Source organism: Herpailurus yagouaroundi, unplaced genomic scaffold (assembly GCF_014898765.1).
Source record: "Herpailurus yagouaroundi ecotype Mexico unplaced genomic scaffold, PumYag 140, whole genome shotgun sequence".
In the NCBI taxonomy this organism is placed as follows: domain Eukaryota; kingdom Metazoa; phylum Chordata; class Mammalia; order Carnivora; family Felidae; genus Herpailurus; species Herpailurus yagouaroundi.
This window is the reverse complement of record NW_024412395.1, coordinates 54,276,149-54,300,873: the sequence shown is the minus strand read 5'-3', so window position 1 is coordinate 54,300,873 and position 24,725 is coordinate 54,276,149. Positions and strand designations below refer to the sequence as shown.

At 41.1% G+C, this 24,725-nt stretch overlaps 1 protein-coding gene and 1 long non-coding RNA gene across 5 annotated transcripts in view; one reads left to right on the top strand and one right to left on the bottom strand.

Annotated features, from left to right (window-relative positions):
* Nucleotides 1-214: 214 nt before the first annotated feature.
* CDCA7 (cell division cycle associated 7) lies at nt 215-12,430 on the bottom strand. 3 transcript variants are annotated; one of them, XM_040475413.1, is made up of 10 exons: nt 12,299-12,430; nt 9,302-9,427; nt 8,647-8,883; nt 5,725-5,961; nt 5,356-5,433; nt 3,815-4,015; nt 3,273-3,410; nt 2,521-2,670; nt 1,923-2,059; nt 215-1,341 (listed from the first exon to the last, which is right to left on the bottom strand). In XM_040475413.1, exons 1-10 carry the CDS (start codon nt 12,317-12,319, stop codon nt 1,311-1,313), a joined length of 1,356 nt encoding a protein of 451 aa, XP_040331347.1. In that variant the 5' UTR covers nt 12,320-12,430; the 3' UTR covers nt 215-1,310. The 3 variants fall into 3 exon arrangements, with proteins under 3 accessions (XP_040331347.1, XP_040331348.1, XP_040331349.1); XM_040475414.1 differs by having other exon boundaries at nt 8,647-8,751; XM_040475415.1 differs by lacking the exon at nt 8,647-8,883.
* Nucleotides 12,431-12,731: 301 nt separating this feature from the next.
* Nucleotides 12,732-24,725, top strand: part of LOC121030710 (uncharacterized) — a 69,744-nt gene continuing 57,750 nt past the window's right edge. The window contains exon 1 of one of the 2 annotated variants that reach the window (XR_005790369.1): nt 12,732-13,625. This is a non-coding gene — a long non-coding RNA (uncharacterized LOC121030710). The remainder of the gene's footprint in view (nt 13,626-24,725) is intronic. The other variant, XR_005790367.1, reaches the window with a different exon arrangement.

Sequence of the window (24,725 nt, the reverse complement as noted above, 5' to 3'; positions counted from 1 at the left end):
TCTATAGTTGTCTCCGCTGATTTTCTGATCACAGCAACTGGTTATATCACCAAGCTAGGTCCTGTTCAAAAGAACTGGCCCTTAACCTTCAGAAACTTAAGCCAAAAGGCAGACTCTATAAAAGGTAGAAATGGTCTTTTGTTTAAATATGAGAAGACAATTAGGATTCAGTGCAGTTAAGATTATTAAAGAATAAAAAAGAAAACAGACAAGCTAGAATATTACATTTTATTATTAAAATAAAAAACTTTGTATAAAAGCATTACAGATCAAAAGCTCTATTTACATTTATTGATTCAATGTCCAATTAGGCATCAAACACTGAATGGCCATAGCAATAGGCTACACATGCAAAGAAAATGGACAAAGACACTTTGATTCCACCTCTACAAAACGATCTAATGCAAAAAGGGGTCGGGTAGGGGGTAGGGGCGACACATGAATTCTGCCCAGAAATTAAAAGGACAGAGATGTCAAGTTAAACTGTTGAAAGTCACCCAACTCCAAAAAGGCACTTCTCATTGTTATAAAAGTGCTTAAAACCTGAACATGAACTCTGTGCCTAGTTATAACTTCAAGAAAGTAAAAACTGCAAAGACTAGTCGTAGACTAGTACTAATATCAATTTTCCATGCAAAATGATCAGGAATTTGAAACATCTTACGTAGGAACGGAAATAAACTTGGCAAACTACAATTGCACAATACATGGAATATTCTCACGAGAGGCATCCAAAATAATAATACTCCATTTCCCAACAATTACCCAATTTTTCCACATGGTTTTAAGACTTGTGTGCCTTGATTCTGTTAGAAAAGGTTAACTAGTATGAACAATAAATCATAAATTGTGCTCACTGCTTTCCCGTAAACAAGTTAGAGGGCTGTTCTCTGGAAATTCAATAGATGTAGTTAGTTAATGTTACTACTGTTTCTAAGTGCTTGGTTTTATGGGCAGATTCCAGGGCGGTTTCAACGCCAATTAAATCAAACATGCTTTCATAAAATTTCTATTCAAAAAGAATTCAGAAACAAAATGGTGGGAGGGAACCACTGGAAATAGAGGGGGATGGAATGAGGTGAGGGGTGGGGGAAAAAGCAAAGAAACAGCAGGAGGGCACAGTATAGCTAGAGATATACCTCTGTGATGCTCAGAAACACGTTTGTTATTGAGAGGAACTTGATTTGCATTTCCTACAGAACAGACTGATCATCAAAATTCGTAACTCAGGTTCCAATCACATGACCAAATTGAAAACCTGAACTTGGAAGATTTGCACAGTGGAAGACGGGTACTGGATCTTCTAAATGCTATGCTTGCATTTCGAATTCCTGTTTCAGACTGAAAGAGAGAAAGGAACATGTTAGGATATGGTTTCGACCTAAGAATTTTCTTTCGAAAGTTTAATTCACTGTTTTAAAAATGTGTTCATTGAGGGGTGCCTGGGTGGCTCAGTCGGTTTAAGTGTCTGACTCTTGATTTTGGCTCAGGTCATGATCTCAAGGTTTGTAAGTTCGAGCCCTGCATCAGGTTCTCCACTGACTGTGTGGAGCCTGCTTGGGATTTTCTCCCCCTCTCTGCTCCTCCCCGACTCACATTGTCTACCTCTCTCAAAATAAGTAAACTTCAAGAAAAATTACTTAAAAATGTCTTTACTGAGTTGTAAAATAGTCAAGTGCATACATCTGAAATGTACAACTTGAATTTTTACACACTCACACATACATGTCCCCACCACCCAGATGAAGATATAAAATGTCTCTAACATTCAAAAAGACTCCCAATGTGCCTGTTTCCAGTCAAAACATGCGGTTCCCACCACCTGGAGATAACCGCTATTCTGACTTCTATCACCTTCTTACTAAGATACATAAATGAATGTTAAGATTTGGGTGTGGAGGAGAGAAAAGCCAGCCAATTACCTTTTCAAGTAAGCATGCACGTTCCCAAAGCCATGGTATTTGGCTAAATACACAAGGACCCCAGTCGCACACCGCCCATCTCGCTGCCGACAGAAACTGCAGTTGCAGATTCGGCGGCAAGGCGGACAATACCAGTTCTGAAGGAGAATTGTGAAAAGGCACAGTTAAATCAAATCTTCCCTTCCTCCTCTTACTTATCCATTTCTCTTTAATCTAAGGTAGGTATCATCAATTGCATTTAAATCTTTTGTTTTTTAATGAATAGAAAAACCTTTCAGTGGTTTTTTAATAGGATTAATTTCCATTAGTCATTTCCTACATTCGAAGGATTATTTTCTTAGGAAATGCAGCAGAGGAAGTTACATAGCAATAGCAGGGGTAAACACAATCGGCATCCCCTGAACGGCCTGGTCCCACAAACTCTGGAAAGGGGCTCACACTTAACCTAGCACCAACACTATGAATTCATCGGCCTCCCCTGAAATATGTATGCCGCACAACAATAAGGGCTCAGTCCTCTCATGGATGCCCTCCTTTGGGCCCTTTCAACTTGTGGCTGACCTTCAAGCCCACAGCACCACCCCTTCGAGGAACCTACTGGATCCAGCAGAGCATCCTTGACTTCTTCACCATAACGGTTTCGAAGGCAGGGGCCACAGAACTGGCCACGAACACCCCAGCACTCCGGGTTTCTGCAGTTTGTTTTGGTATCGATAGTTTTCTGGCGGCATTGGTGGCAAGTAGATCCCTACAAAGAGGCAAATAAAGGAAAAAAAGAACAAAATACTGCTTTTTGTATAGAGAAATAGCATAAAGAATGTCCTTCTTTGTGGATGGAGTCTGACAATTCGTCTTTGAATCCTATTTCAAATCTACATACATGGGTATATGCTAAAGACATGAAAAGTATTTCAGGCATACTGATTTCATTCAATTGGCACATGCTATAGTTAATATGATCAACACTAGTTTTCTCTACTAAAACATCTTATGCAAACACAAAAAAAACCCCAAACCCCACCCAAATCCTTTTTTATCTTTAGTGTACCACCATACACCCAGCAACTGTGTATATAGTAGATATATGCTGAATCAATTTCTAAATTGAGAAAAGATCAACTACTACCAAAGGCTTACTAAGCAAATACTACTATTGCAGACCAAGAGGTCTATATTCCAAAGATGCTAAAAACTCTCTTTTCTTCTATGAAAAGAAAAAAAAAAAAACAAAAAAAACAACCACACATCCCACATGGTGAGACCTTTAACATTAGCAAAACTCTAAGGATAGAAGCTATCCTTTCTCTCACAGATATTCACGTTCACAGATAACAATTTAGAGGCTTGTACCAATGAACGGTTATAGATCTTCTCTCGAGAGTTGTTACAGATGTTCTCCAGCTCTTCCTCTGTAATTTCTTCCACAGGGCGAATTATATGTGGGAGGGTCATGGATCCGGCACGACGATTTCTGGGCACGTCATCTTCCTGCATGACAAAAATCATGGAATAGCGCTCTTACTGGTGCTCCCAAGTTCTGAATCTCAGATACAGGATTTGTAATTTCTCCACAAAGAATTCAACCTAGAAATCTGTTTTAGAGCTTATGGAGAAGATGCATGTTGTTAAGTTTACTAAGGATATTGGGGACAACATCATGGAAATGATTCCGACATTAAGAAAAGGTGAAGAAACCTTTGACCTGATCATCTAATAACAAAGCCCATCTATTTGACAGCATATGTGGCATTAACAATTTTAAACGGTTTGAGAAGCATGTTTACCACGGGTCATCTGGCGTTGAGGCTGCGTGTGTCCCTGTGCTGTGTATTGGACGCTGGGCCTGTGGAAGACGATAAACAGAAGGGCGAGCACAAATGTGGAGAACTCACATTCATGTAGTTGTCCATGGTCTTCCTCTTTCTCACCAACATGAACTTATCTTCCTCCTCTTCCTCCTCCTCTTCTGGGGGCAGAGCACTAAAGGATCCAAGGATCCGGGACCTTGACCTAGTGAGAGGACGAGCTCTCCGTTCAGGGTTTCTTCTGGAAGCAACACCTGGGAATGTACGCCTCCGGGTTGTCTTTGACTGCTAAACAAAACACATATGATGGAACCCATTTATTCCAGAATGAAGGTTCTGTGGCACCTTCTCTTTAAGTATGTTTTTGTAAAAGTAAAAGGAGAGCTCCATTTCCTAATTCTTTGTTCTTTCTAGAATTCATGAGAAAATGAGCCCCGAAATGATAGAGCTATTGTAATTCTTTTTTTTTCTTAAAATTTTTAAATGTTTATTTTTGAGAGAGAGAAAAAGAGAGAGAGAGAGAGAGAGAGCGCGCACGCGCGCGGGGGAGGGGCAGAGAGAGAGAAGACACAGAATCTGAAGCAGGCTCCAAGCTCCGAGCTATAGGCACAGAGCCCAATGCGGGGCCTGAACTCACACTGTGAGATCATGACCCGAGCCGAGGTCTGACACTCAACCGGCTGAGCCACCCAGGCGCGCCGTAATTCTGCTTTTCTAATACCAAGCTGTTTCCTCTCAAACTGAGAGATCATCTACTTATCCTTCCACTTCATAAAGATGAATAGTTCTTGTTTTCCCAAAAACCAAAAACAACACCATCACCACCACCACCTCTTCTACAACATCTCGAGCTCTGAAACATTCTCACTATTTCTATATTGCACCAGAGAAAAATGTATGTATGTGGTTTTCCTTCTTTTTCTTGCTTGCTTCTTCCCTTTTTCCTCAGGAAGAGGTGAGGAAAGGAAGTCTTTCCTTTTGTACCACAGCATGCACCCCAAATTCCCCTTAGTTGCACCAGCTTAGTTCCTCAGAAAAGAATCACATATAGTAGACCATCACTTGGTTAAGAAATTGCTTTTTCTGGGTTGTCTGGGTGGCTCAGGTCATGATCTCATGGGTTGGGAGTTCCAGCCCGGGTCGGGCTTGCTGCTGTCAGCACAGAGCCTGCTCTGGATCCTCTGTCCTTTCTCTGCCCCTCCCCTGCATGCACTCTCTGTCAAAACTGAACAAACATTTAAACAAAATTGTTTTTTCCTTCTTTTTTCTCATTCTCAGTTATTAAAAACCTATTATTATGCATCTATTATATAGAAGGAATATACTAATGTTAAGAAAAAAAAATTTTTTTTTCAGTATTTACTCCCTGTGCTTGAGGGGCTTAGCTGAGTTGGGAAGGACAGAAAGAACCAATCCGAAGGGTTAGTTTAAGCACTGCAGAAGCATGGCTTGGGGAGGCCCCACCTGCCCTGGGATGTACAGAAGAGGTCCCAGAGATCGGTTAGAAGGTTTTCTCTACTTCCTCTTTGTCTGTAGGACTACACAAAATAAGGAAATTGGATTTTAAAATAACAAATCTACATTAGACCTGTCCATAATACTATTATACAAATAAGGATCACACTTACCGAACTGGGGCCTGGTAGGGAACGCCTTCCAGGGAATGAGCCAGGGAAACTTTCTAATTCTGACATTAGTTTTGCAAGCTAAAAAGGGAAAAAATTCAACAGAAACTATTAGTTTAGGTTACTTGCCAAAAATGAAATTACAGTAGCACATCTCGAGTTTGATTTAACTTATACATTTACTGAGACTTTAATGATTAAAAAAGATTTTTTAAGGAAATTTTTTAGGAATTTAGGAAAAAGAAGCACGTCTTAAAGCATATTTTATGAAGACTTCACAGCTACACTGAAAATAATTCTTAGGACAGATATAAGCAACAAGCGGCTTAGAGAAAGGCCAGGAAGAGTTTTAGCACAAAGTCAGATACCTACCATTGCTTTGTTTTGCTTTATATTTAAAGCTCTTTTCTCCAAAAAATTCATGCCATTTTCATCTTCTGAATCAGAACTGGAATCGGTCACAGAATTCTCAGAGGGTTCTGGGGGTGCTGCTCTCTTGCTGGCGGCTCCCCTGGTGTTCTGAGTTGGAAACTTCATGGCCACGCGGAGGGGTCCGGACCTTCTGCACTGGCTTCGGGTCCTGCAGCCAGTGTGGTCTGACTGCAGTCTCTAGTTAATTGGGTGGGAACAATAGAATCGTTAATGACTTGCTGATTGTCCCACAGGCTGCACCAGTATGACTACCAAATTCCTTTTGGACAAGAGACAATGGCATCAAATAAATTTTAACTGAATACTTTAACTGTCAATTGTAATTGATAGCTCTGGGTAACAAAATCAGGAATTACAACAATCTGAGTGTTAACTCACATAGGCTATCTGAGACACATCATTACAAGTCATTATCATAGCCCTTAGGCCAGTGGTTTTGAGTCATTTTTTTGAAATGTGAAATTCCTAGCTCCTTTTTTAATTTCTTTAAAAAAAAAATAGACCTTTGGTTTATTACAAGAATTCCTACAATTGTGCTCTCCCATAAACATGGTTTCAATGGTTATGGCATTAAACTATATTAAAGGGGTCTTTATTCTCTAATCTACTTTTTAAAAAATTCACAGTAAATATATGTGACATAAAAATATACCATTTTAACCTTTTCATTTTTATTTTTAAGTAGGCCTCACACCCAGCGTGGAACCCAACACGGGCCTTAAACTCCTGACCCTGATATCAAGACCTGAGCTGAGATCAAAAGTTGAACCATTAACTGACCGAGCCGTGCAGGTGCCCCACCATTTTAACCATTTTTAAGTGTATAGTTCAGTGGCATTAAATACATTCACACTGTTGTGTAACCATCACCACAATCCATCTCCAAAACTTTTTCATCTTCCCAAACTGAAACCGTACCCATGAAATACTAACTCCCCATTCCACCCCTGGCTTCTGGCAACCACCATTCTACTTTCTGTCGCTATGAATTTGACTACTCTAGATAGCTCTCTAATCATCTTATTGAAAATTTAAAAATTGGAGGAAGAGAAAAAAACGAGATTCCAAAAGTTAAGTTTCCACCATTAAAGATGTATTAAAATTATCCATTAGGGAAAAACAAATCAGAATCACAAGGTACTGCTTCATTACCTACTAGTAGAACTGAATCAGTAACAAGAATGTATGAGAAGGATATAGAGAAACTGGAACCCGCCCACACTACAGGTAGGAATGTAAAATGGTGCAGCTACTTAGGAAAACAGCTTGTCAGTTCATTAAAAGGCCAGAGTTACTATATAATCCAATCATATATATACTCCAAGAATATATGTCCACACAAAAACTTGATCATGAATGTTCAAAGGAGTACTATTCACAATAGCCAAAAGGTACAATCAATCCAAAACTCCATCAACTGATGAATAGGATAAATACAATGTAGTATTTTCAGAAAATATCATTCAGCAGTAAAAAAGTTATCAAGTACTAGCACATACCACAACATGGAAGAACCTTGAAAACATTTCGTGAAGTGAAAGAAGCCAGTCACAAAAGACTGCATTCATTTATACGCTGTCCAAAATATAAAAACCTCTAACAGTAGAAGATAGATTGGTGGTTGCCGATTGAGGATATTGGGAAAGGATGTTCATGGGAACAGGGTTTTGCGGGAGGTGATGAAAACATTCTAAATCGACTGTGGTGATGGTTGAAAAAAAATGAGAAAGGAAAAAATATCACTCATAAAACTCCCAGAAATGGAAGAGCCATTTTTTTTTTTTAACATTCAAACATTTCTGAAATCCAAACAGCTTTTAGTATTCTTCATGTACTTTTAGTATGCATGATTAGGAGAAAATGACAAACTTTTATGAGTTCTTAAGACTTTTAATTGATTGGCATGTTATTAATCGAAACAAACAGCAACCACAAAGAATGGAAACATTGTCCAGAAATGACTCAGGCTGTAGACAATGTTTGGGTCACATCCAGTATTTGCAGACCAGTAATAACTCCCGATATGCACTGATTTGGACCACCGTCACTTCTTAGGGGAAATGTTACATTACCACAAAGTTAGATAGTGATAAACACTCCGTGGCCAGGTGTCCTTTTAAGTCAGGATCAGTGTGGTCCCCGGGAGTGGCCCCACATCAGATCACCATGAGCTGAAGAGCACGCACCTGACTATAAATCAACACACTGCTTCCTTTGTTGAGACAGTCTTGTTCGCAAGAGTCTGCAGAACTAAACAGTATGCTCAGGGAGAGTGGGACTGATGTGCAGCAGCAGCAGTGGCCTGAGCAGAATGACAGAGGTTATGGGCAAGGCAGCGTGCACAAGAAAAGCCAGCCAAGGAGCCAAAGTCAAAGCATGAAGGATCCTAATTGTCATTATCTGCACTCGAACTCCTGCACATGAGTTATCACAGGTTTTCTGGATGCAGATGTATGTAAGATCCACCATGGGAACCAACATTTACCAAAGGCCTGCCCCATGCCAGGCCGGTACTGGGCTGGGCACTTGAACTTCAATGTGAATGTGGCTGATCTGGAGGACATGTGTGCTTCTGATCATCAGGGTAGATTTTTGTGGCAACAGAAATCTGGAGGTCGGTCAATTTTATCTTACCAGTTTCCAAGATTTTCAGAGCCTACAAAATATTCAAGCTTTACAAGTAGGACTACATCAGTAAAAACTGCTGTAAGACATGAAGAAAAGAACTCAAAATTTTAAAAAGGTCAACAAAATTTCCTGGCATGACTAAAATGAAAATTACAAGAAAAAAAACTTTTTTTAAAACAAGCGTGTCATGCCTGTAAATGTACCTTACTTCTTGATATTGGTTCTCAAACTCACCATTCCATCTTGTATCTCACTCTCTGAGAAACCGCAAAATGATTCATCGTCAGAGTCGGCATGAAAAATACTGGCCAGTTCTTTAGTGACATCTGGCCTTGGTTTCTGTAAAAATCCACAATGGTCTAACACATCTTGCACCTCACTTTCTGAAAAGCCGCAGAAAGATTCATTATCAGAGTCCTCATAAAAAACATTTGCCAGTTCTTCACTGATATCTGACCTGAATTTAGGTTTCTGTAAAATAAATAAATAAATGTGGTTGTGCATTTTCCCCCTTTTTCAAGAACCAATTTTCCATAAACCGTGCAGAGAGCAAATCACATTTACAAGTGCACTACAAGAGAACAGCTTTTGTTACAAAGAAAAATGGTTCAGAGGTTTACAAATGATTTCTGAGTTGTTATGGCAAATCATCAAGCATGTTAGGTTAGGCGACATTTCAAAAGGATAGAATAAGTAGCTAATCTACCTCCAACAATTACTACCTAGAACCACAGCAAAAAATGAAATGAAATTACAATGCATACTGTATTTTCCTAGCGGCTGTGTAGAAATGCAGGCAAAAAGCAAGCAGTTTTAATCACGCACAAAGCATTTGGGGGCATTTTGAGCACTGCAGACTCAATTCTGTTTATTCTCAGGCAGCACTTACCGTGTTTGCAAAATTATCAGAAGCAAAGCTGTCACAACTGTCATCAGAGGACGACGAGGTTTCCATGGAAATCAACTTCACGTATCTAAATTTCTTTAAGTTCTTCTTTACTCCGTGACCCTTTTGCTGCAAAGGAAAATGGCAATACTATTAAGTGGGACACTTACTACACTAACTAAAGACATCATTTTTGAGTTTAGTAGGTTGAAACAGCGCAGAGTCGACATTACCATTTCTTATGCCCTATACAGAAAAAGGAGGATTTGCAAATGCTACAAAAATATTTTCAAAACCTGGTAAAACCATAAAAGGAAGGGGATCCCTTTGAAGGGATATTGTTAAGGACATTTATCAAAATAATGAAACATCTATAGGGCTACCTCACTGTGCACCTTTCTTCCCACCAAGCTGAGAGTTACACTGAGTTCCCAAGGGGTTTCACGCTGCCCTCCTAAAATCTGCCTGTTAATAAAAAACATTAGATTGCACTTCTAAAAGGAAATTTTCAAAAGTACAAAATGGTAGAGTTCCTCGGCCAAAATCAACCTAATGAGGTCTTTTTATATAAGCTTTGGGCTCTGTACTGTGATGCTAATTTCCCAAACTACAAAAACTGGGCAGCACCTCTATTTCAAGATGGCAGGCTTTCAAACAGGCCCTGTTCCAACCAGGAAGGGTATAGTGATTTCAGCATAAGTCCTTATAAATCAAGTACATCAACTCAGTGAACAAACATACAAGGAGCCAAGTTAAAGGTCAAACAGCACTCCAAACCCAGGTAGAATGCCTGATTCCACTTCAGTGCTCCACTAGCCTGGCCTGATATTCAGTTCTCCCGTCTCCTTGCTGTACAAGTCTTAAATTTTTCTAAGTCCTTCTGTTAAGTCACAAATTACTTGTAGATTACTTGTTAAACACCGAACAACCTGGCATTGCTCACAAAAAAATGAAATTGGTGTCTATCTCCTGTTAAAACAGCAGTTTCTGCCATTTCTTAATATGTAATGAGATTCCTTAAGTGTTGTATTAGGTCCTGTATTTTAATTTTCTTAAATATGGCCACGCAACAAAAGTGATTCCTCACAATGAAAACTTTGGAAGGCAAGCTCTGCTATAGGTCCCACAAAATAATGCCAAGATGTGCGGTGTCAGGTGAAATGAACATTCTTTTTTCTTTTTTTTAAGTTTTATTTATTTATTTGGGAGGGGAGGGGCAGAGAGTCCCAAGCAGCTCAGAGCCCATAGAGGGGAGGGGAGCTTGGAGGCTCCAACTCATTAACCATAAGATCATGACCTGAGCAGAAACCAATCCGAATGAGCCACCCAGGCGCCCCATGGAAAGAATACTCTTGACCTTCTTTGTACACCTACCATTCTGCATTTCATTTCAATCTCTTGCAAATAAAATGACGTCTTTTGTCCTTTTAGAAAGGGAAGAAAATGTGATAATACGTAGAACTACTACCCATTAGAAGGGTTCTCAGAAACACCCTATTTTCCAGGTGAGGAAATTCAAGACTCCAGGGAGGTGAAATAGAGCGCCCAAGCTGACAGAGTTGGCAGGAGAACCCAATTCTGCAATCTCCTAAAACAGCAGCGCACCTTGCACTGCTGCAGCAATTATCACCATTTACTCATCAATCTACCTGCAAGCAGTCAAAGGCCCAAGACAGCCTCAAGGCAGGCAGTCTACTGGAAGCCGACAGGGAAACATATGCTGGGCTTTAACAAGTCAGCACATGCCAAGACTCAGTTAACAGGTGGAGGAAAAGACATAGAAAAAGGCAAATGGTTATGGCTAAGTTGAGCTTTTCCGGCAGGCCGGTAACTATACCATTTAGTAGGTGTTTTTGTTTTCCTGCCAGGCACTAAGCATGTTTTCACATTAATTCCTTGTAACAAAGGTGCTGTCATTCTTCCCATTTAACAGACGGGAAAGCTGAGGCACGAGACGTGAAGTGGGTTACCCAAGTCACAGGATGGCCCACATTTGAACCCAGGTACGTCAGATTCCAAGCCCAATTTGCCCAAGGCTTTCTTCTACCTGAAAGCTACGCCCGGTTACACCCGGCGGAGCTGTCTTTGAAACCACGCCCCCAACACGTCCGCTCCCCCCCACCCCCCACGAGAACCCCAGCTTCCCCACTTGTGTTAATCTTTATTTATTTTCAGCATGTCACTTTCTTCCTTTTCACCCAGCCCCCATCTTCTAACCTCTCCTGGGGCAGACCCTACGTTCCGGTTTCCGTTAGAGCAAAAAGTAACGTTCCATTCAGGGCAACGTCCTGCAGCTGTGAGTAAGGTTGATGAATGGAAAACGAGCAAATGGTGGGCGAACAGTTTGGACCACCAGATCCTTTAAGTGCTCTTAACCACCGCCCTGAACTAGAGACGCCTCCCCCCACGTGTGCAACGCAAATTCTAAAGAGACCGTTTTTGCAACACCTTTAAACTTCAAACCCACCGACCCTCGGCAGTTAGAAGCGGATGCCGGTGTGGCAGCCGCAAAATCCCGTGGGGACCGCGTCCAAGGTCCCCCTCCCCCCCGCCCCACTGCGCACGAGTCAAGCCACAGCGAGCCACCCGCCCGCCCATGGCTGCACGCTGGAAAGGGCTGGGCGGCTGCAGGGCAAACCGCAGGGAGCGGGGAGGGTGGCGCTCCTCTCCGTCCGGGCTCAGGCCGGCAGACACAATGGGGAACCCGCCAGCCCCGGCTACTGTCTGACCCCGGGCGCACGTGCACTTAGAGCGCACGTGGCCTCAGGTTCTCCGGCGCGGCCAACCCGGCAAACTGCTCACATCTCCGAACAGCCTGCGCACGAGACGGGGCCGGCCCCGCGCGCCGAATTACCCAAAATGCACAAAACCTGGGGTTTGCCTAAACGGATGCCGCCCAAGACGGCCACCAGTTAACTCCGTCCGCGGTAGTTGGAAGGAGTCGTTCCGCGCCCAGCACCCACCGCACCCGCCCCTCGGGTTAGTCCGCCTAGCGCTCACCCGCACGCGGCGAGCGTCCATGCCGCTGGTGGGTGCCCAGGCCGGCGCTCAGAGCTGGGAGAGCGAAGCACCGCGCGAGCAGCGGTCCCAGTGAGCCGAAGGAGTAGGAGTTGCGGCAGGCGGGCGGGGCGCGCAGACCCGGGCCCAGAGGGGCGGGGCTCCGGCCGGGTTTCCCGCGTTGGGGCGCAGGTCCTGCAAGCTGTGGTAACCGCGTGTCCAGGAGCGAGACGTACTCGGCGCCGGGGGGAAAAAGCCACCCCCCAAATATTATGACCTCGAGCAACAACCTAGGAATCTCCGAAAGCCACTGTAGAAAAACGACCCTTTTAGGGCTCCAGGACCACTCTCTTTACGTCGCTGCACGGTCCTGAGCGAATGGCGCGAAAGAGGTTCGTATTGCCTCGGGGTTACCAGGCTGATTTGCATGAATTCCGGGCTGAGAGAGGAAAAGTGCAGATACGGGGTAATGGAGAGCAGCGCGGGAGTCTTGGGGATCTTGGCATTTAGCACTTTAATTGCGACGTGCGGTTTACATCATTAGATATAAAAATCAAAGAATTAAGCACGAACTACAATCTTTATTAGCCCAGTCGCTGTCCTGAGTGAGGCACCTCGTATTTGGTAACCACATCGTTATCTGAAGCGATTAAATGGGGTAACTCCTGACGTTTCATTCCAGAAAGCACCCGAAGCTGTGTTGCAGTTTTACATAAGCCTTGTGATTTTGAAATTAGAAAAAAAAGGGGTTGCTATTAGTTAACACTTAACTGCGGGATTCTAAAGCCTTTAGAATTTATCTGTCGGGATAGAACCTAAAGGCTATTAATGTGGTTTGGCGATCATATCTTTTGTCAGAATTTATAATTACCGAAATTGGAATGAATGTGAGATGTTTTTCATTTGCCTTTTTAATCAAACCTGACATTCCGACGCAGTAAGGTGTGACTTTTTAAGCATATTTTGTAGAGAGCAGAAATAAAGTAGCTTTCAGAAGAAAAAGTAAAATAATTTGGGTTGCTTTAAAAAACCCTAATTATAATCTCTCATTTAAAACAAGTGCTTGAAATGAAAACATTCGAATTTTCGCCCTTAAAAAACTTTTCTCTGGGGGAAGAATTCCTTTGCAGTAAGAGAGCATGCGTGAATCCACCGCGTTCCTCTCTGGATGTATTGAATACAAAAACTTGGGAGCAAGTAATGCTAGAGAACAATGGATTGGAAGAATTGGGAGGGTCTTGGTCGGAGTCTAAGAGCCTTTCTAAAACTAACGCCTTGGCCATGGTCATTCTGTGACAGTGCAAGGCACAAAGAACTCATGGTCTCGAAGGTAGGCGCCAGGGGAGGTGGTTTGTCTGGGGAAATTCTTGGCAGTGTTGGGGATGGGGGGGGGGCACAATAAGTGTTGAGTAAATAACCATATAAATGGTGAAAGAACTAAAATTGTGGTTAGTGCTGTGTCCTTGGAGATACAGTTTTGTGACACTACAATTTAAGTATGTGAGAATTTGGAATTGTGAAATGCATAAAGTAAGGGAAGATTAAGCCACTTGAACTCTGAAAAGTTCTGATAGGAAAATTCTTAGATCTCTTGGGGCACTAGAAAGTAATTTAGTTTACACAATTTTTTTTTTTTTAAGTTTAAGCTGTCAGTCTTTTTAGTAAGTAGGAAGATGCAAGTTAAAACAAAGCGATGGTTCCACTCAGACTGGCGAAAATGGAAAAGCCTGATAAGACCAGGTATTGGTAAGGATATGAGGAAATTGCTGCAATGTTAGTAGTGTAATTTTATTTTACTTTGGAGGGCAGTTCAGAAATCTTTAGTAAAACCCAGCAAAACCACTTCCAGTTGTAAACAGAGTTTTTCACACTGCAGGTGAGTTGTGAAATCAATTTACTGGATTACAGCTAGCACATTTTCTCTTTTTGAAATTGGGTAAAAAAAAATTAGGAGTAGTAAGTGTGAGTATTGTTTTCTGCAACTTTGTGTCACTTTGGGTGTGTGCTTTGTATAAATGTGTATTTCATATTGTGCTTCACCATCAACAAAATTTTTAAGATCCTGTCCTGGAGAATGTGCATGTTGAGTCTTGTACTGGTGCTGTCTCATTCGTTCAGGTTAAGTATTGACGATGCCTGTTACACTAGACACTATTCTGAGAACTGGGGACACAAAGGCCAGGGACTTTACATTCTAGTGGAGGAACAGAAGTAAACAAGATAAGTTCAGGTGTGATAACTTCTGAGAAGAAAAAAGCAGGATAAGGAGAAACGAAATGAAAGAGGTATTCAGATAAGAAAAAACAGGAAAGGCTTCTCTGAGGAGTTATCTGATCAGGAGCCTGAATAAAGCAAGAGACCAAGCCATACACAAATGAGGGAAGTGCTGACTTCAGGCAGAATGAACAGCTGATTCAAAGGCTCTGTAAGACAGCTAGCAGCAGAAGCCAAATATTCCTTTTTTTTTTAAATGTTTATTTGTTATTTTTTTAATTGGGGAGAGCACAAGTGGGGGGAAGGGTGGAGGGGGCGGAACAGACGATCTGAAGCAGGCTCTATGCTAACAGGCTGATGGCAGCCAGTTGATGTGGGGCTTGAACTCACAAACCATGAGTGGTGACCTGAGCCACCCAGGTGCCCCAGAAGCCAAGTATTCTTGACTAGAGAGCTAAGGAAGGAAAGGGAGAGGGGCCAGATCATGTGGGGTCTTCCTGACCTTGGGAAGAGCTTTGGATTTCATCCTAGGTACAATGGGAAGGATTTTGATGAAGGACAGACCCAATCTGACCCCATGAGCTGTGTGAACTATGGATTGAAAGGGAGCAGAATTGAAAGCTCAAGTCACTTAGGAGCCCCTGGAGGAGAAAATGATGGCTTGGACTAGAGTAGTTTTGGAGTGGGGAGAAGTGCTCAGGTTTAAGATATGTTATTTTGAAGATAGAGCTAATGGCACTGGAGGGATGGATGGTTCATTCATACTAGCATTGCGTATCATAGTAAAAATATTGCAGATAAACTAAATGCCCCTCAGAAGGGAAATGGATGTATAAACAGTGGCATATTCATACAATGGCATTTGAACAGTAGTTCAAATGAATGACCTAGCTTACTTACCTCAATACAGCTAAATCTTAATGTTGAATGAGAAAGCAAATTGCAAACATTTCTGCAAATTGTACCCCTTATGCAAATTTTAGAAACATAATTTAAGTTGTGAAAGTATAAAAACATGCACAAACAAAATACGATAGAGGTAAACTCAAGGAGGGAAGAAAAAAGAGGAGATGCAGGCTTCCGCCCGCTCTATCATTCATTGATTCTTTCTTTAAAACTAAACAGTGCGAAGCAAATATGGCAAAGTGTTAAATGTGAGTGGTGGGTATATGAGTGTCTTTTATGTTTTTACTTTCTGTGGGTTTTTATATTCTTTTGGATCTGAAACTTTTTATAAGAAAAATTTTTTAAATTTTGAAAGTCACTATGTTAACCATATACTGGTAAATATGTTCATTTTAAGTGAAAGACACAAAATGAGTAAGAATGGAAATTCAGTGCAGAGATTGATGAGGGCCCAGGCCACAGCAACAGGTAACAGGGAATGACATTTCATAAGCACATACCTGACATCTACAGACAGTATCTGGTATGAGGGCTGTAAATACAATAGGTACCTAGAAAATACTTATTACCAACTAAAATGATTATACATGGAATTTTAAATCTAAAACGTTCTAAAATACCAGTCTCTTGTTGAAGAGCTTTATCTTTAAGGATTGGTGTGTGTTGTCCTATAGCTTTTATTCACCATGCACAAAGAATTCCATTTCCTATTACTAAGTTCGAAATTTGATCCTGAGGTTCTGAGCACTCAGCACTTATATAATGAAGTGAGCTAAAGTCAAACTTGAACTCAAGATGATTGATTTTAGGACAAAGAATGCAAGAATTAATGAGATGTATCATTTTTTTTTTGTTTTGTTTTTCTTAATGTTTATTTATTTTTGAAAGAGAGAGTGAGCAAGCAGGGGAGGGGCAGAGAGAGGGAGACACAGAATGCAAGCAGGCTCTAGGCTCTGAGCTGTCAGCACAGAGCTCCACCCTGGGGCTCGAACTCATGAACCATGAGATCGTGACATGAACCAAAGTCAGACACTTAACTGACTGAGCTCCCCAGGTGCCCTGAGATGTATCATTTCTAGATGCGATTTCAAAGCAAAGCTGATGTCCCAGTAGACATGCTGTTCTTGGTCTCGTATGCCCTTCCTTCTCTCAGGAAATGTAATGTGAACCCAAGTTGTTCAGTAAACTAGAGACCTTCCAATAGACCGCACACACCCAGGAGACAAAGGGCTGGAAAGGGGTTTCACTGTGTTTGAGAATACAGACAGGTTGCAGTCTGTCACAAATCTCTATTCTAAATAACCCCCTAATTATAGGTTTACCTCCCCAGTGTCTGCTTTCAGGATGTACAAAGGCAAGAAACCTAAAAGGCCTAAAGTTACCCTTCTGTTGCCAGAAGCCACTCTGGGGGAGGGCCTAGCCCATTACCAACCTGGTTCAGTTTAGTCCACAAATCTTACCACTCCAAACTCTGTTGGTATGTTGCTTTTGATTACATGTCAGCACTGTTAAGCAGATCGTTTTGCAGACAACTGATCCCTGATTAGAGAAAGGAACATAGAAACATGAATGCAAAGCTGGTCATCTGTAGCAAGAGGAAATATTTGTTTTTTCATGGATAGGCATTGTTCATTTTGAAATATTTCACTGTGTAGGGGCACCTGGGTGACTCAGTAGGTTAAGCATCTGACTTTGACTCAAGTCATGATCTCACGGGTTCGAGCCCCGTGTTGGGCTCTGTGCTGACAGCTTGGAGCCTGGAGCGTACTTCAGGTACTCTGTCTCCCTCTCTCTCTCTGCCCCTCTGCTGCTGGTGCTCTGTCTCAGTCTCTCTCTCAAAAATTAACATTAAAAAAAATATTTCACTGCGTAGAGTGTTAAAGCATCAGTAAACACTGGATGAGATAAAGTCATGTTTTAATTACTGAATCAGTTCCAACATTATGGAAGCTGAACTATAACCTAACTGCCTGCATTTTACCAGCCACAACACCCCTCAAAGTTGTTATTCTATAACTTTTTAAATTTGCCCCTGGCAAAATTTTTGTATAGGGGTGCAAAGATCTCTTGAAGATGGTGATTTCATTTCCCTTGGGTATATACCCAGAAGTGGAATTAGTGGGTCATATGGTATTTTCTATTTGTAGCTTTTTTTCTTTTTTTAAAGGAACCAGCATACTGTTTTCCATAATAGCTGCACCAATTTGTATATCGAGGTGTTTCCTTTTTTCCACATCCATGCCAAAACTTGTTATCTCTTATCTTTCTGATGTAATGGTAACTTTAGAAAACACCATGAAGAGAGGAAAAAAGACCAGAAAACTATATGGCAGAATGTTAGCAGAGATCTCTTCTGGGATGAGGAAGCTAGTGGAGATTTTTCTTTTGTCTCTTTTCTATTTCTTGTTCTTTCCAAATTGTCTAGAATGAGCTCAAGTGACTTTGAAAACTGCAGGAAGAGAATAGAAGAGTAGCTCCCTGTCCTTAAAATCACAGAAACAAACCATGCAAAGGAAGAGGGGCTGAGGCAGTTAGGGTTATCTGGGTGGGCTTGTGAGGGGAGAATGGAGTCTGGGAAAGTGAGAGCCTGTTTGTGGGGCAGCGGCTATGATGTGCTCCTCAGTTATCCTGGGAGCTCTGACTGCACCTGCTCCATTCCACCTTCTGAAATATGCTAGCAAAGTCCTGCTGGGCAGCTTCTAACCCACAGACACCTAGCAAAGACTTTTGTTTTTACTCAAGAACTTTTTGCTTTTTAATTTGATCATTTCCCCTTCTGGAGACAACTGGGGTGCAAAAAAATCTCTGTTTTTCAGGTGTGAGAACTTTGTTCATCGCATAGGCAACTTCTTCTAAACTATCGTAGTTGTGAATTTTCCAGGTCATAGAAGTCTTCAGATCTGTTCCTTTTAGGCAGCTCTTTGTGGAAAGAGAACTGTTGCAGAGAGAGGAAGTTTAACTATTAGCTAAAAAGAGACTTAGGGATTCTCTGTAAATTGGCTAATTTCTGGAGTGAACAAAATTCAACATGGTGAGGGAACCAGGGAAGAGTCTCATCTTCACATTGATGTATAGAATTAAAACCAGTCTGCCAGCAGTCCTTAAAAAGTTAAAAATAGATACCAGATGATCCATCATTTCTGCTGGTCAGCAGACAGAATTTCAGCTTTTTATCTTTTTTGGAGTCCTCAAAGGTAGCCTTGTCATGGCTCATCTCAATCTAATTGGTTTTCAAAACGGCTTTCCTCTGTCTTCAAATATAAAGCATACAAACTGCTATGGGCTGATACTTTCTCTACCAGTCAGTCTGGAATTTCATGTATTCCAACCCACAGAATTCATTATGCAAAAGAAACACTGACAGAAACCTGAAAGCTTATTATTCTGCTTTACCTTTTCTTAAGCTTTCAGAAAAACAGCTGGTACCACACCCAGCACACCTGTAGTGGATTGAATGGTGGTCCCTCAAAATACATGTCCTTATTCTAATACCCAGACTGTAAAATGTTACCTTATTTAGAAAAAGGCTCTTTGCAGGGGCACCTGGGTGGCTCAGTCGGTTAAGTGTCTCGGCTGAGGTCATGATCTCCTGGTTCGTGGACTCAAGCCCCGCATCGGGCTCTGTGCTGACAGCTCGGAGCCTGGAGCCTGCTTCAGATTCTGTGTCTCCTTCTGTCTCTGCCCCTCCCCTGCTTGTACTCTGTCTCTCTCTGTCTCAAAAATAGGTCCTAAAGTAGTTCCTAAACCCAATGATAAGTGTCCTTATAAGAAAGAGAAGTCAGAGACATAAAGAAGGCCATTTGAAGATGGAAGTGGAGATTGGAGTGAGCAGCCACAAGTCAAGGAATGAGGACAGCCTCCAGAAGCTGGAAGAGGCAAGTAACAGAATCTCTCCTTAAGTTTCTGGAGGAGCACAGTCCTGCCCATACCTTGATTTCAGACTTCTGGTCTCCAGAACTATGGGAGAATACATTTCTGTTGTTTTAAGCCACCAAGTTTGTGATATGTTTATTTTTGGAGGGAGAGAAAGGGGGGGGGGGGGGGGGGTAGTGGCAGAGAAAGAAGAGAGAATCTCAAGCAGGCTCCGTGCTGGATCTCATGAACCATGAGATTATGACCTGAGCCAAAATCAAGAGTGACACTCGACTGAGCCACCCGGGCGCCCTTGTTGTGATTAAAACAACAACAACAACAACAACAAAACAAGTTTGTTTATTTCTTTTGAGAGAGAGCACGTGCAAGCAGGGGAGGGGCAGAGAGGGAGTGAGGGAGAATTCCAAGCAGGCTCTGCACTGTTAGCACAAAACCAGACATGGGACTCAGTTCCATGAACCATGAGATCGTGACCTGAGTGGAAATCAATAATCGGACACTTAACTGACTGAGCCACCCCGGTGCACCCTGTCCCCGTGGTAATTTTTTATGGCAGCCACAGGAAATTAATATGACCCCATTGGCTTCCAGTCTCTAATCTGAAAAAGAGGAGTCCAAACAGGACCAGTTTGACCAGGCTTTCATGCTGGAGATGGCATTGCCATCACAACTCTGGGGACAAACTAGATTAGATCTTTAAAACTCTCACTCTAAAAGACAACTAGGATAACCAGGCTTTCCCAGTTTTCAGCTAGTGTTCATGACTGATGGAGCCAGTGCTATGGACTGAATGTTTGTATGCCTGCCCCTGCCCCATTCTTATGTGGATGTCTAATCTCTCTTGAGATGGTATTTAGAGGTGAGTCCTTTGGAGGTAATCAGGTCATGAGGACAGAGCCATCATGAGTGGGATTAGTGCCCTTCGAGAAAGAGACATGAAAGAAAGTTTGCTTCCTTTCTCCCTGCTCTCCACTCTGTGAGGTTATAAGGAAGACAGCTATCTGCAAACCAGGAAAAGGGCCCTTACCAGACACTGGATCTGCTGGCACCTTGATCATGAACTTCCCATCCTCCAGAACTCTGAGAAACGAATGTTTGTTGTGTAAGCCACGCAGCCTATGTTACGTTGTTTGTTAACAGTAGTCTGAACAACCAGTTTCTACAGTTTCTAATTTTTCCAAGTTTTAAATACTTCTCCTTAATACTCTCCTAAGCAACCCAGCTTTCTTTACTGCCCATTTGGTCTCTTCTCACTCATGACACCGACTTAGAACAAGCTTTGGTCTACCTTGGACTCAGCATCATTTTGCCTTCAGTCTTACCATTAGCCCACATTACCTCTTGGTACTAACGAAATTAAACCAAGAGAAAGAAAATGATTGGCTTAAGTTCATCTTATGTATGTGTATATGGGGCCACTTGAGGTAACATGCTCAGTGGCCTTTATGTCAAGTGTCCAACCTGTGCTATCTGGGAGCAGGGTTACATTATCACGTGGTATCAAATGTGATGCGTAAGCAGCTAGGTCTGGGTATTCAGATGCTGCCTGGCACAGTATGATACTGAAGAGTGTGGGCTCTGCCACCCACCACATGCTTTATTATCTTGGGTAAGGTAATCTCGATCTCAGTGTTATTATCTGATCTATAAAATGGAGATAATAATCCAAGTCTACCTCACAGGGTTGGCATGAGGATTAAATAACTATATATCTGGCATATAGTCAGTGTTCAATACATTTTAGGTATTATTAGGTTGTAAGTTTGCCATTTAGTATTTTATTTGCTGTTTTTTCTCCTGTTTATTTGTTTCTCTTTTATTTTTTCTGCTTTCCTGTGGGTTACTTGAACATTTAAAAAAATTCCATCTTGATTTATTTAAGATATTTTTTAGTGGGTCTCTTTGTATATCGTTAATAATGTTTGCTATAGGTATTACATTATCATACTTATCACAGGCTGCAAGAGTTTCCATTACAAGTTCAAACTGTTAGTAGTGAGCCTGGTAAACCCATGACTTTTCCCATTTTGTGGTTCCAAAGATGCCTTCAAGTAACATGATTCATATCTCACTTTACTAATCACAAGCTCACATTCCTATTTTTCCTTTAAAAAAAAAGTTCCTAAAATCATATCCAGCTACTGTATCTACAGATGATCTCATGGGGCAATATTAAAGGTACTTCTCAGTCGCATTCACAGCCTTCTTGCACCTTCCATCCCATTTCTAGTTCTGCTACAATCCCTTCTTGCTGTTTTTACAACCTATGAATAAGTGGTAGCTTTAACCATCATCAACATTGCTGATATAGTATTTAAATACTTATATAATATTAAACATGTTAAAGTATATGAAAGTATTTAAATATTTATATTTTATGTATGTAAGTATCTATTAAATGCAGACATTTAAAATATAAGCTTCTAAGAATTAAAGTAATTATAGGGATGAGCTCAGTTTCATATGAACCTTGCTGCAGGAAGGCCAGATCCTGTTTTCCTACCTTATGTTAGTAAGTGTGTACATATATGTGTGTATATGCATATGTTAATATAGCACAGGGCACATGGTGGCTGTCTAGACAAAGTACACTAATGTGAGGTCTTCATCTTTTTTTTTTTTTTTTGCATTGCCTTTGTTGTTGTTGTTGTAAGATTTTATTTTTAAGGAATCTCTATATCTAATGTGGAGCTCGAACTCCCAACCCAGAGATCAAGAGTTACTTTCTGTGCCGACTGAGCCAGGTACTGCAAAGATTTTTTTTTTTAAGTAATCTCTACACACAACATGGGGCTCAGACTTACAACCGCAAGATCAAGAGTTGCATGCTCTACCAACTGAGCCAACTAGGTGCCCCTTTTTTGCATTCTTATATCAAAACAACTTTACTGCGAAAAATGACTTTTTTGTCTTTGCCACAAATAAGGGGATTTGAAATCCTATCAAACCAACAGACAACAGTCCACCCTGTACTTTCAAATCACTCACAGACTAATTATTTTTTTAATTTTAATTCCAGTATCTTTAACATAAAGCATTACATTAGTTTCAAGTGTACAATATGGTGTTTCAACAGTTCTATATATTATTAGTGCTCATCATGACAAGTGTACTTCTAACCCCTTCACCTATTTCACCCATCCCACCATCTCCATGCCTCTGGTAACCATCTTTTTATTTTCTGTAGCTAAGATTCTGTTTTTTGGCTTGTCTCTCTTTTTTTCTTGTTGATTTATTTCTCTAAATTCCACATATGAGTGAAGTCATATGGTATTTCTCTTTCTCTCCCTGACTTATTTCACATAACTTTATACTCTTCAATTATATCTGTGTTGGTACAGATGGCAAGATTTCATTCTTTTTTAAATTTTTTTAAATGTTTATTCTTTTTGAGAGACAGAGAGCACGAGCAGGGGAGGGGCAGAGAGAGAGAGAGAGAGAGAGAGAGACAGTATCTGAAGTAGGCTCCAGGCTCTGAGCTGTCAGTACAGAGACGGATGTGGGGCTTGAACCCACTAACCATGAGATCATGACCTGAGCCGAAGTCGGATGCTTAACTGACCGAGCCATCCAGGTGCACCAAGATTTCATTCTTTCTTATGGCTGAACAATATATACACCACATCTTTTTTTTTTTTTTAACCACATCTTTATCCACTCACCTATCGAAGGACACTTAGTCTACTTGCATAATTTAGCTATTTTATATAACGCTATAAACATAACAATGCAAATATCCCTTTGAATTACTGTTTTTGAATTCTTTGGGTAAATATCCAGTAGTGTGATTACTGGCTCATATGATGTTTCTATTTTTAATTAAGGGAGTGGGGGGACCTCAGTACTGTCTTCCACAGTGGTTGTACCAGTTTGCATTCCCACCAGCAGTGCACAAGCGTTCCTCTTTCTCCACATCCTCATCAGCACTTGTTGTTTCTTGTGTTTTTGATGTTAGCCATTCTGACAGGTGTGAGGTGATATCTCACTGTAGTTTTGATTTGCATTTCCCTAATGATGAGTGATGGTGAGCATCTTTTCATGTACATCTTGGCCATCTATATGTCTTCTTTAGAGAAATATCTGCTCGTATCTTTTGCCCATTTTTTAGTTGGATTATTGGGTTTTGGCTGTTGAGTCGTATGAGTTCTTCATATATTTTGGATGCCAGCCCTTTATCAGATATGTCATTTGCAAATATCTTCTCCCACTCAGTAGGTTTTCTTTTAGCTTTGTGGTTTCCTTCATTGTGCAGAAGCTTTTTATTTTAATGTAGTCCCAATAGTTTATTTTTGCTTTTGTTTCCCCTGCTTCAGGAGACCTATCTAGAAAGATGTTGCTATGGCTGACATCCGAGAAGTTACTGCCTGTCTTCTCCTGTAGGATTCTTATGGTTTCAGGTCTCACATTTAGGTCTCTAATTCATTTTGGGTTTATTTTTGTATACGGTGTAAGAAAGTGGTCCAGCTTCATTCTTTTGCATGGAGCTGTCCAGTTTTCCCAGCACCATTTGTTGAAGACACTGTCTTTTTCCCATTGCATATTCCTGCCTCCTTTGTCGAAGATTAATTGACCATACAATCTTAGGTTTATTTCTAGGCTTTCTATTCCATTAATCTATGTGTCTTTTTTGGTGCCAGTACCATAGTGTTTTGATTACTACAGCTTTGCAGTATATCGCGAAATCTGGAACTGTGATACCTCCAGCTTTGTTTTTCTTTTTTGGTTTGGCTATTTGTGATTTTGTGGTTCTGTACAAATTTTAGAATTGTTTGTTCTAGTTCTGTGAAAAATGCTGTTGGTATTTTGATAGGGATTGCATTAAATCTGTAGATTGCTTTGGAAGGTATGGACATTCCAACAACCTTTGACCTTGCCATCCATGAGCATGGAATGTCATTCCATTTGTTTGTGCCATCTTCAGTTTCTTTCATCAGTGTTTTATAGTTTTCAGAGGACAGGCCATTCACCTCCTTGGTTGAGTTTATTCCTAGGTGTTTTATTATTTTTGGTGCAATGGTAAATGGGACTGCTTTCTTAATTTCTCTTTCTGCTTCATTATTAGGGTATAGAAGTATAATAGATTTCTGTACATTGATTATGTATCCTGTGACCTTACTGAATCTATTCATCAGTTCTAGTAGCTTTTTGGTGGAGTTTTTCAGGTTTTCTGTATATAGTATCCTGTCATCTGCACATAGTGAAAGTTTAATTTCTTCCTTACTGATTTGGATGCCTTTTATTCCTTTTTCTTGTCTGATTGCTATGGCTAAGACTTCTAGTACTTTGTTGAATAAATTGTTGAGAGTGGATGTCCTTGTCTTGTTCCTGACTTTAGGGGAAAAGCTCTCAGTTTCTCCCCACTGTCTGTGATGTTAGCTGTGGGTTTTTCATATATGGCGTTTATTATGATAAGGTATGTTGTCTCTGAGCCTACTTT

What these genes read in the sequence shown, in the direction of transcription:
- CDCA7 (XM_040475413.1), bottom strand. Translation starts at nt 12,319, where the DNA reads ATGGACGCTCGCCGCGTGCGG. An exon ending in TAAAGCAAAACAAAGCAATG is followed by an intron (nt 5,434 to 5,724) that starts GTAGGTATCTGA and finishes TTCCCTTTTTAG; the next exon opens with CTTGCAAAACTAATGTCAGA. An exon ending in AGGATGCTCTGCTGGATCCA is followed by an intron (nt 2,060 to 2,520) that starts GTAGGTTCCTCG and finishes ATTCTCCTTCAG; the next exon opens with AACTGGTATTGTCCGCCTTG.